Genomic DNA, 11,600 nt, shown 5'->3' with positions numbered 1-11,600 from the left:
TTTTATGTTTATTTTTCTTTTCAGATCCACGAAATATCGCATGCCGGTCATCTAGTTTTCTCGACTAGTGGGGAAATGACCAAAAATAAAAAGCAGAGGAGGGGATTGACTTTTTACTAAAAAGAGAGGACCAAAACATAGAAACAAGCCCATTATCGATCAAAAGAAACAAGCCTATTAGATTTTAAAGATAGGGAGATCCATAATACTCTGTTTGATTCGGCCCAAAAGCACCATTATTAGAAAAACCAATCACGAAACGTTTCGGCCTTGTTGTCTTGTGAAACAAGTCGAGCGAGGCTAGATAGTTCAACCCATTTATCTGATACCTACAAAAACAAAGCAGAGCAAGGTTTTCTCTCCCAAGAACAAGTAATTGTTAAAGCATTTTAGATCCAATCAAAGATGTTTCTCACAAGGTAATGAATAGGGGCTCCGTTACTAGGTACCTTTTCATTATAGTTTCCTTCCATCTTTCTTTGTTTGACGATTTGTGATTTTGCTTTTAAATTTTGATAAAGGACTGAGTATGATAGAGGAGTGAACACTTTCTCTCCTGAAGGAAGATTATTTCAGGTTGAATATGCCATTGAAGCCATCAAGGTAACCCTTTAAAACCCTTCCTCGAAACCCTTTTCATGTTTCCATTAAAAAAGTTCTCATCTTTTTCTTTTTTTCTGAAATTTTGCTCGAAACCCATTACTGAATGTTCGATCTTGTGCGCCTTATTTAGCTAGAAAAGGATTATTTTGGGATTTCTCAACTGGGTTTTGAAGAATTAGGCTTGTTAACTGATGTTTGGCAGTGATTCATTGTGATGTTACTTTTAAAACCACAGGATGTAGCAAGTTTTTGGGGCTTTCCTTATATGATAATAATGGAGTGGCCAAGTACTAGGAGCCTGTGAATTTACTGATAGCTGTTCTATTATCAACTGTATTTTTTGTGCATATGGGTGCTATAAGTCTTAGAAGCAGATGTTAATGACTAGCTATATGTTCTCTAGGAAATCTTGCTTGTGATTCTCCTTTTGAAACGAATTAGCTTTAGTAATTGCCTTTAAATGCATTGAGTGTTTAAATTATAAGTCCTCATGATCTATCTAAATAAGCTAAAAATTTGAATGCTTAATTGTATTCATATGTGTTTATAAGAACTTGGAGAATCTCTCTCTCTCTCTCTCGTTATATGTTGATTAGAAAGCATTGATATTTCTGGTTATCAAAGAACCTAAGAGTTTTTTTAATTATATGAGCTCTTTAGTGTAGGAATATGAGTGTTTGTGGAGTTTCCATGTTGATGCATTATTACCCACTGTCAGGATACATCATTAATAACATATTCACTAAGAACCATAGCAATGTGGAAACTATCAGTTCTCCTTTCCAAGTAACCTGCAAAATTGTAAATTTTTTGGAAATTGTTCGTTATCTTATTATTTGTTTTTTTTCCCAACCTTACTTCACAACAATGCCTTTTTATTTTCCCTCCCCTCCCTTTCAATCTTCTCCCTTTGTGGTCTTAATTAGGTTGAGCTGCTGTTTACATGATTGAAAATGAAGTTGTGTTATTTTAATTACAGCTTGGTTCAACTGCTATTGGTTTAAAGACGAAAGAAGGTGTTGTACTTGCAGTTGAGAAGCGTATCACTTCACCTCTGCTGGTTTGTCTTTTTCTCCTTGCATCCACTTTTTATTTTTATGTTATTGCATTTTTTATTCAGCTTTGACTTGATAAACCTAAGAATGGATCACCTTGATAGGCTAGTTTGATGATTTCCTTTGTTTTTTTTATGAGGATGTAATATTTTGAGTTTCCAATAGACATAATTACATATTAGAGCTCCTATGAAATGAGACTAGTGGATCTGGACTTTCTAGTTGATTCAAAGAAGCAGCAGTTCCTTATATTTGACTTCTGATTTCTGAAGAGCTTTCTAAATTAAATAATCAATCTCCATCATGATTCATAAGCTCTGGAACTTTTTCCATGTTCCATGATTTATCTGCAGCAATCCTAAAATCTGATTGGTATGTCATATTCAGAAGAATTGTCCTGCTGTCCTACTGTTTTTATGTAACAGGTTCATCCTGTTTGTGTAGGAAGTACACTCTAACTTAGATGTAGAATTTGTTTACTGGTCACATTTGGTAATGTTTGAAATATAAATGATTATAGCTTTGTTTCAGTCATCATTTTGTTTTAATTCGCTTTTCAGGAGCCCAGTAGTGTGGAGAAAGTCATGGAAATTGATTATCATATTGGATGTGCTATGAGTGGATTGATTGCTGATGCTCGTACACTTGTTGAGCATGCACGGGTTGAAACTCAGGTATGGTTGTCGATTGTAATTTTTGCTGCTGTCATGACTTAGGCATGGTGAAATAGCTCCTGCACTGATTTTTTTTCTTCTTCTTAATTTGTCTTGCAGAACCATAGATTCTCATATGGTGAGCCCATGACAGTTGAGTCCACAACACAAGCACTCTGTGATTTGGCCCTGCGATTTGGTGAAGGTGATGAAGAATCCATGGTAATATTTGCTTACCTTTTGATAACTTGCTTATATTTTTCTGAATTCTTCATTTATGATGTTCTTTTTGTGGTCATTTCCTAAGCTACAGCTGTTTTTATTCATTATGATGTGCCCCTATTGAGTAAAGATGTTAAAATCCTCCTTTTACTGACAAAGATGTTTGAGGATTATTCTTGAATATCAGTTTCCTGTATTTATCTCTTAGATCCAATTTTGATACTCATAATCTCTAGGTATAGCACGTCAATACCAGGATATTTTAAACACCAGAAATTTATGATCAGCATTGTTTGTTAAGATGCTGTGGTGCATGGGGAGTAAATAATGAAAACTAAAAAAACAGGTCTTGCCACCTTCTTTATTTACTATTTTTAAGTCTTTGGAGTACTTTTGAAATTTTTTACTTTGTGCCTGATCATCCTCCTGTGTTTTGGAAGATAGGAAAAGCAAGTTTCTGTACTTGCTGCATTTACATGTGAATGAATGTTTTTGGAACAATTTTTTCATACCATCATCTTAGGTTGAACCTGGAAATATCAATATTATATGCATTTATTCTACACCTGTTATTTATGAAGATCTTTCTCCTTTGCAGTCTCGACCATTTGGGGTGTCTCTTCTCATTGCTGGTCATGATGAGCATGGACCCAGCTTGTAAGTATTGCTCGTGTTTGATTTGCTACAAAATCATTACATTGCTACATGTTACAATGGCTTTAAATTAGTTTTTCATTTGGTTTCAGATGCTTTCTTATTGACACATAAACAGTTAGTACTTGTCTGGTGGTGGTTTTTTCTCCAAGGCTCCTTTTTTTCCTCTTTTATTTAAGATACCCTGTTGGATCTTACTCTTTGGCCCCAAGTAGTAGGAGCATGTCCAAGCATGAGGACTACTGTTTTCAAATGTATAGCAAGTTAACCTCCCATAAAATGCCTATAATCTCTTCCTGATTCACTCTCTCCCCCTCTGCCTATGGATGTCATCTCCATTTCATCTTAGCATGTGTAATTGTCATTCCTCCATGCTTCTTTAGCTGCAAAATATGTTACATTAACTGTACAGTACATACTGAAAACTTCACTTTCCTTGAGGCCCATGTGGAAATGCTATTTGTTGTCGTTGCTCTTTGGCCTAAAACAAGAAACTTTCATTATGCAGGTATTACACAGATCCATCTGGCACATTTTGGCAGTGCAATGCAAAGGCTATTGGTTCGGGTTCAGAAGGCGCAGACAGCACTCTGCAGGAGCAATATAACAAGGTATTGCTGCTTAGACTCCTATTTGCACCCCTGGTCCCTATAACACTGAAAGACTTGGTAATACAATGCACGGAGTTGGGATGACAAGGTGGTTGATGCTTGTATCTTTTCAACCTCTGTATCTGAGGTGCCCAAATATTAAATTTCCATCCTTGCTAATGAATCAAGCTCATTAGCCTTCTTGATGCCCTCTATCTTATCTTATACTTTTAAGATTAGAAGTTGGAAGAGAGATTGATTTTGGTAATCATGTGCAGGACCTTACTCTTAAAGAAGCTGAGGCAATCGCTCTCTCTATTCTAAAGCAAGTTATGGAAGAAAAGGTGAAAAAGCTTTATTCTGCGTAGTATATAATGTGAAATTTGTTTGTATTTATGAACGCAGGAATCTCTTTGTCCGTTATCACTTGAAGATCAGATTGTTTAATCAATTGAACTGTTTCATTGTCTGCGTGTTACACTTCATTACCATTAACTGGTTCTTATGCTAATGATTTCAGGTGACTCCCAACAACGTCGACATTGCCAAGGTGGCACCCACATACCATTTATACACCCCTGCTGAGGTGGAGGAAGTCATTAGCCGCCTATGAAAACGATCTTCTGAAATTTCCTTGAAGAATTTTCCCTGTTGTGTCCTAAACTGATTGAACAGGGTACCCTTTTTTTTCTAAATTGTGTTTGTTATGGGATTTGGGGACTCAACTTGAGTGAGAGCTAAATGTTTTATTTTGACTGGTAACTGATGTGAGTCCATGCATTTCTTCTATTTTCAAGTCCCTAACCCCAAAATTGTCATCTTTCCATATTTCCGCAAGAAAATATGTGCCTCCCAAAAGACTGCGGCTCTCAAGGGGCTGCAACCTTCTAATTCCAATCGACAAGCCTCTTTCCGGAAGACCATGTCTGCGTGCAGCCAGATATTTCTAGGCTATGTTCATGGTGGAATTGTAGCCATCCAGCCCCCCAAATCTCTTTCTACAAAGCCCAACGCTCTATTTTTTGCTAGCACTCTGTGCTCGCTGATATCCAAAATTTACCATTGGATGAGGTGAGATTGGGACATGGCAGTGTCTTAAAAGTGGCTTGAAAGAGACAAGTCTGCACCACTTGCCCAAATGTTAGTACTTATCATACGGGAAATAAGAGGACACCACGGTTTTTTTTTTTTTTTATTTCTCTCTTTTCTCTCATGGCTTTTCGTATTCCTACATACCTGATATGAATTACGTGTATACATAATGATAATACATGATTCTAAAATATTTCTTGATGAAAATAATGATTATTCTAGATTCACCAAACGCGAGGTAGAATGGTAGTAATTAAGATTATGGCAAGTGTTTTTTTATTTAAAATTATATTAAAATAACTTTTTATTATATTTTGAAATTTATTTGTGATATTAGTATAAAAAAACAATTTAAAGTTATAAATTTTTTTTGAAAAATAAAATAAAAATATTTTTTTATAAAAAAAAACACGCAAATGTGGGTTTCTGGTCAGAGCCATGCTCTACGTGGATCCTCGCAAGAACTATTTAAATAAATACGTGCCAACAGCTGCTGCCCATTTCACCACAGTTGCATTCTGTAATTTGTTACTTCTTGTTCTTTTGAATTTTATTTCGTTGTTTTTATTTCTACGTTTTGGTCTTAATTGTTAATGCCACTATACTCCATATAAAAAAATTATAAATAAATAAATAAAAGTGAACCACTGAGTTGCACGACTTCAATTCTGTAACTGTGCATGTAAGAAAATAAATAATGTAAAACTAATAAACATATGCAGCATGCTGGGGTAAATGGCAGTCACTGTGTAATTACTAACAAAATATATATGCGCGCACACACAGTAAGATAAAACAACTCAAAGCTTGAGACTGTTTAATTTGAAACATTTTTTAAAACATTTAAAATTTTATTATTATTTTGATTACTGATATTAAAAATAATTTTTTAAAAAATAAAAATAAATAAATAACAATAGCATCACGATATTAAAAATACTCCTACCACCTTCAAAAGCCACAAACAAATCCTGGGAACTGGCAACTTCTGAGCAGGGTCGGACGCACAACTAGTCAAAACTCAAGACATAGAACTCAGCGCCATTTTTATATAGAACTGTAATGCCACGAACCATCCGGAGGTCCACGTGGACCATCCATAGTTGGGGGCTTATATTACCTGCAACTTGCAGGGATCCATTATTGAGGGCCAATTGTTCTGCTTGAAGATTTCTCAACTTCGTTTTCAAGAAATGTGATCACAAACTGGGATATATTTCCCGATCACGACGAAGCAAAAGAAACTGTCCATGTCATAAAAAAAAAACAAAACAAAAAAAAAACCCTATATATCCTTTCAAAAAGAGTTCAAGGCAACATGAAACTCTTGTGAAACTAGTCAACCCTAAAACCAGTTCAAGGGAACTAGTCAACCCTGAAAACAGGTCAAGGCAACATCTTATTTTGTAACTTTTCATCCCTCACTCGCGAAACTCCTCCATGAAACTCTTGTGAAACTCTGTGAGACGGGAGACAACAGCTGGAATCTTATCTTCTTGAGGCAGTATGGTGCACCTAAAATGCCAGGTGCCCAGAACCTTTTATGAAAAAACATAAATTCAAAGAATCAGTCATGTAAAAATGTTCAAGGAGAAGATAAATTAGTTTTGTACATCTATTCCCAATAAAAAAGACAACAAACTCACCTGCCCAAAGCCAGAGCCAGGAACAAAAACAATTCCTGTGGCATTGAGTAGGCCGCGACAGTAGAAGTTATCCGGAGTTGTTTTTGCAGCTTCTGCAGCTTTAATTGCCTTTTCAGGCAAGCGGATGCAGGGGAAGAGATACATTGCTCCTTCTGCTTTGTTGCATGTTACACCCTCTAGCTTATTGAATGCGTCTTCCAGAGTCTGTTGTTATGTAACAAACAATACTATAAGATAAAAAAAAAAAAAAAAAAAAAGTGGGAGAAGAAGAGCAGGTTTAACTACCAAGCAATTCTACAAGCTGTGTATCAGAAATGCCCAGAGAATAGCAAGCATACACTACACATACAGTATAAAAGGCAGTATTAGAGAGTCTCTGCTACACAATTTTTACTCAAACTTAAATTACCATAAGTCTGCAATAACTTCAAAAGATATCCAATAAATTCCAAAAACCAGTTTTTTCCTTGTAATTTCATATTTTATCTTGACTATGTTAACTAAATTAAATTGACAACATTGAACCAACCTTTGCACGTCTCTTTAAAGAAGAGAGGATTCCATCTTTCTCTGCAGAGTATGATTCATATGATTCATCTCCATCCTGCATACATACACTAATGGAGATCAGTTAAAATAAGAAATGAGTGGAATCATACTTGTTCCTTTTCCTCTGTGTTCTCACTAACAATATGACCAAATGCTAAATCAAGTTCGCCAAATCTTAGGCTGGTCTAATCTTAGATCATAAATCCAAATGTCACAGGCATAGGAAAACAAGTCAGTTACTTAAAAATTGACCTTAGGTGGGCTCATGACAAGACTCGCAAGAATTTGACCAGAAATGTTGGAGCATAGATTCACAGATGCAAGTTTGTATATTTGCTCCCTTATTTCAGGACCAAACCCAGTGACTTCCATGTAACCTCCTCTCTTTCCACACTCTCCATAGTAACCTGAAACATTACAAAAAAGGCACGTGCTTCACATATTTAATTCAAAAAAGGTGCAGGAACTCTTAATTTAGCTTGAAAATCAATTTTACCTTTAGAGACAGACTGAAAGGATACCACAGATATATCTTTTTCGCCATACCCCATAGAGCGAGCAACCTTCTTAAATGAATGGAACTTCTTTTCAGGAACATAAACATTTTCCTGATAAACCTGTATAACATTCATTAGGTAAAATTACGTGGCCAGTCAATCTAGACAAATGTAGTAAGAATCCAAGAATTTAAGGCTAGTTCAAAACTATTGGGATGCACCTACCTCGTCTGCAAGAAGAACAAGACCTTCTTTCTTGCAGAAGTCCACGATCTCTTTCTGATTATTCTCTGCAAGAACCTGAGACATGGACAAAGGAAGTCAAATTATACAAGCAAGCCAGAGAGTTATTGCCTCCATTGTACGAACAATATTTGCACAGTTTTAAATACTTGCTCGTTTGAAAATCTAATCCAATTTCAGTAAAGCTAATTATTGTTTACCTGCCCTGTTGGGTTGCCTGGATTTATCACAACCAAGGCCCTAGGAGTAATTCCCTTGGACTTTGCATCTGCCCATTGCTTCTTCAGCTCAGAAACTTCCAAGCCCCATCCAGTTGCTTCATCAAGATAGTAGGGAACCTGAAAGAAGCATAAAGTTCTACTTCAAACTCAAAAGTCAGCCTGGTAATGTTCAAATTTTCTATTTTATCAAGTTCATTTCAACTCTATGCTACAAGAAGAGTTGACAAAGCAGCTAGCAACTTGGTTAATCCTTGTTTGGCTCGGTGCCATAAGTCACCTAAAAGGCTAAAAATCAACACATGGAGAGCAACCAAAAAACTTGACTTGAGTTTCTGAATAGCATTTTTATATAAAAAAGACAAACCAGTGTGCCACCATGGAGAGCAATTGAAGCAGAGTACAAGGGATACTGAGGAATGGGACAAAGTATTCCATCCTTCTCTGATCGTATCAGTAACTGCATCATCATGTGGACCTGGCAATAAAGAACACAACTACTTTCATGTGATGTGAGCATAATACATACACGTATCTCTGTCTATATGGGATTAAATGTTACCGCTGGGCTTGCACCATCTGTCAAGAAAATATCATTTGGATCAGCAGGAAAGCCATCGCGAGCTTCAATTCCAGCAGCAATTGCATCACGCAGTCCTTTGATTCCCTGATGTGGAGAAGGAAAATTCGATTCATGCTATCTACACCACAAATATTCCATTTGAACGAAACTTTTCAAAGTCTACAAGGTGTAAGCTTTATTGATAACCTGACTGTGACTATAAGCACCAGTGGCCCTTCCAGGAATTTGATCAAGAATCTGCCGAGCTCTCTCTATGGCGTCAGAACTATAAAAATTCACAGAAATGTATCAGTATCCTAAAATATTTCACCCACTCAATAAAAAAGGGGAGAGTTCTTGTATAAAATCCGAATGATAAAAAAAATAGGCAGACTCAAGAATTCAAGGTTAACTATATTTCCCTAACTGGTTCTTAGTAAAGAGAAAATGGTATGATCTGCTTTCTTCAATTTTGGTGGAACAAGCATACAGAGAAGTCCAATGATCACATGAAAAGTTTAAATACCTGAACAAACCCCGAGTTTCACTTTTGTCCAGAATGGAAGGATGGTCACATAATGCAAGAACCTAAGCAAAAATAATCAGTGGTGAGAAACGCCTCAATTAAATAAAAAGCACAGTCCCCAACAATGCACCACTATAAACTTACCTCGCGGAAAAAGGTAATAGGCTGCTGACCAAGAGACTGAGGATTTCCAATATTGCAGTAAAGTATCTGCCATAAGATGAATCACAAAACAAAATGGAGTCTTTAGGGAGCATCAATTGAAAGGAAACATGCATGTAGCATCTCCTTTTTCTTGTTCTTATAGGAGTTGATCAAACTCATTTTATATAATCTCAGTTGAAACAGAGAATGTCAATTCCTAGAAAACTTAAAATCCAGCACACAAATCTGCTTTCTGCAAAATCAAGTGAAATTTCCATTGAATCTAGTCGCTAACAAAAAAGTAACACAACAAAATGATAGCATCAGGAACAAAATCATCAATCTACCTTAGGGCAGCTTAACCGTGCTAGATAAATACCAAGTTTATGATCCCAACAAGAACAAAATGTCAAGGATAAAAGTAACACACCTCATCAAAGGGACGAGAGCCTGGCTTAGACTTCAACTCTTCCTGTACCGCCTGTGTAAGATGATGGAAAATTCATGATCAAATGCAGTGCATACAGCTCCAATAACACAATCACAAGAAAAGCTCAAACTTCACATAGAAACATCCTGCCCTTTTTAACTTTGAAGTGCATAATACCGCCAGTCATATAAATTACCTGTGCAAGGGTGACAATCTCACCACGGACAGCATATTCGCATTTCAAAACCTGGGAAAACAAAAAATCATAGTTAATAAACTAGGAACACCAAGGGGGGGAGAAAACAAAAAAAAAATGCAAGAGAGTTTGAGAAAAGTTACCAATAACCAAACACTACAAGCTCAATCTCAAAAACTTCACGATAAAATTCAATTTGAACGCAAGGCCAAACACTCCTTGACTTTAGTAAAAATGATTAATGGTCTTTTAAAAGGTGAATCGCATTTAAGAATTTTAAAATCGATAGTGCGCGGACAGCACAGAAAGAGCTTTGGCATGTCCTTAATCAAGTTCTATAGAATATGATATTATCACCAAGCAAAATTAATACTTTGAAAGAAATAAAGCTATAAAATTTGATAATCACTAGGCCTATGAACATTGCTTACTGGACGTCCAGTTCATGAGCAGAACAAGAAAAGGACACAAACATGTATCCATAAAAGAAATGGGCAAAGACAAATCAAGCACCGCACAACCCAATAGCCAGAAAGGGAATCTAAAACAACAAAGAAAAACAGAAGATACAACAAATAATATAAACCCAGAGCATAAACCCGAGAGAAAAAAAAAGAAAACGAAAAGATGAAAAACGAAGAAAATTCAACAACGAAAAAGCAATCAAACTGTAAATCGATAATTATAGTAAAAAATGCAGCAGAAGTGATGTTAAAAAGAAAAGAAAAGAGGATAGGCACCTTGGGATTTATGGTATCAAGAGAAACAGGAGCCATAGATGGAGGAGGAGGAGGAGAATCAAGAAGGGAGGTAGAAAACAGGTAACGTGAATGAGAAGAGGATAAAGGACGCAGCACGTTTCCTTGACTTTGACAGGTGAAGGATTAGCTGAAACAATAACGAATCTCCGCGTCCTTTATATATAAGTGTGGGTTTGTTTTTACATTTAAAAAAAAATATATATTTTTATTTTAAATTTATTTTCAAATTATTTTAATATAATATCAAAAATAATTTTTAAAAATTAAAAAATATTATTTTAATATATTTTTAAATAAAAAATACTTTAAAAAATATATGTAATTAAACTTTTAATTTTTAAACACCACTAACAGATGTTATTTGATAAATGGTATATTATCACACCAAAAATGTACTACAAGAAACGCCCCGAGAGAGAGAGAGAGACAATGGGCGTTTTGTGCTTCTGATTAAAAAAAAAAAAAAAAAAGCGGACCCGATTATTTTTATGGAACCGACCTCGAAAAACTAGGTAGGAAAGGGTTGTTTCTGCGTGCCATTGGTCTGGTTTTTCAGTTTGGTGCCCACGGACTTGTCTGAATCCGGTGCAACCTCTCCTCGGTTCAACTTCAGATTAACAGTGACTGTTTATTTTTGGTATTAAAAATAAAAAAAAATATATTATTTTAATATATTTAATAAAAAAACTTTAAAAATAAAGATTATCACAGTTGCGCGTGCTGCTGCACAGGCTCCGCTTTCGTATATTTTCTTGACCTTTGCAAGCAACATATTTTAATGCCCGTTGTAATGACACAATTAGACATGATAAGGCAAAGAATTGCACGCAATCATGATGAACGCCTTTACTCCTTAACAATTAACAAATTAACTTAGTTTGAGATACCAGAGAGTTTAATTGTGTCATTAAAAGTATATTTTAACTTTAAAAACTTTTAATTTTAAATTTGATTTTAAA

At 35.6% G+C, this 11,600-nt stretch overlaps 2 protein-coding genes across 3 annotated transcripts; one reads left to right on the top strand and one right to left on the bottom strand.

The window, feature by feature from the left end:
* The first annotated feature begins 259 nt into the window (after positions 1–259).
* LOC118037306 (proteasome subunit alpha type-5) lies at positions 260–4,566 on the top strand. Its single transcript, XM_035043236.2, has 9 exons — positions 260–419; positions 522–603; positions 1,583–1,663; positions 2,219–2,332; positions 2,432–2,533; positions 3,132–3,190; positions 3,696–3,798; positions 4,056–4,121; positions 4,298–4,566. Exons 1-9 carry the CDS (start codon positions 406–408, stop codon positions 4,388–4,390), a joined length of 714 nt encoding a protein of 237 aa, XP_034899127.1. The 5' UTR covers positions 260–405; the 3' UTR covers positions 4,391–4,566.
* Positions 4,567–5,890: 1,324 nt separating this feature from the next.
* LOC118037304 (alanine aminotransferase 1, mitochondrial) lies at positions 5,891–10,778 on the bottom strand. 2 transcript variants are annotated; one of them, XM_035043233.2, is made up of 15 exons: positions 10,621–10,778; positions 9,881–9,931; positions 9,685–9,735; positions 9,255–9,320; positions 9,111–9,172; positions 8,792–8,870; positions 8,585–8,689; positions 8,390–8,500; positions 8,005–8,142; positions 7,787–7,861; positions 7,561–7,681; positions 7,317–7,471; positions 7,045–7,119; positions 6,516–6,719; positions 5,891–6,407 (listed from the first exon to the last, which is right to left on the bottom strand). In XM_035043233.2, the coding sequence occupies exons 1-15, from the start codon at positions 10,654–10,656 to the stop codon at positions 6,291–6,293; spliced, it is 1,446 nt and encodes a 481-aa protein (XP_034899124.1). In that variant the 5' UTR covers positions 10,657–10,778; the 3' UTR covers positions 5,891–6,290. The 2 variants fall into 2 exon arrangements, with proteins under 2 accessions (XP_034899124.1, XP_034899125.1); XM_035043234.2 differs by lacking the exon at positions 8,390–8,500.
* Between the last annotated feature and the right edge of the window lie 822 nt (positions 10,779–11,600).

This window comes from Populus alba, chromosome 1 (genome assembly GCF_005239225.2).
Source record: "Populus alba chromosome 1, ASM523922v2, whole genome shotgun sequence".
Lineage (NCBI taxonomy): Eukaryota > Viridiplantae > Streptophyta > Magnoliopsida > Malpighiales > Salicaceae > Populus > Populus alba.
The sequence above is the reverse complement of the archived record's forward strand: the minus strand, read 5'-3'. Positions and strand labels throughout refer to the sequence as shown.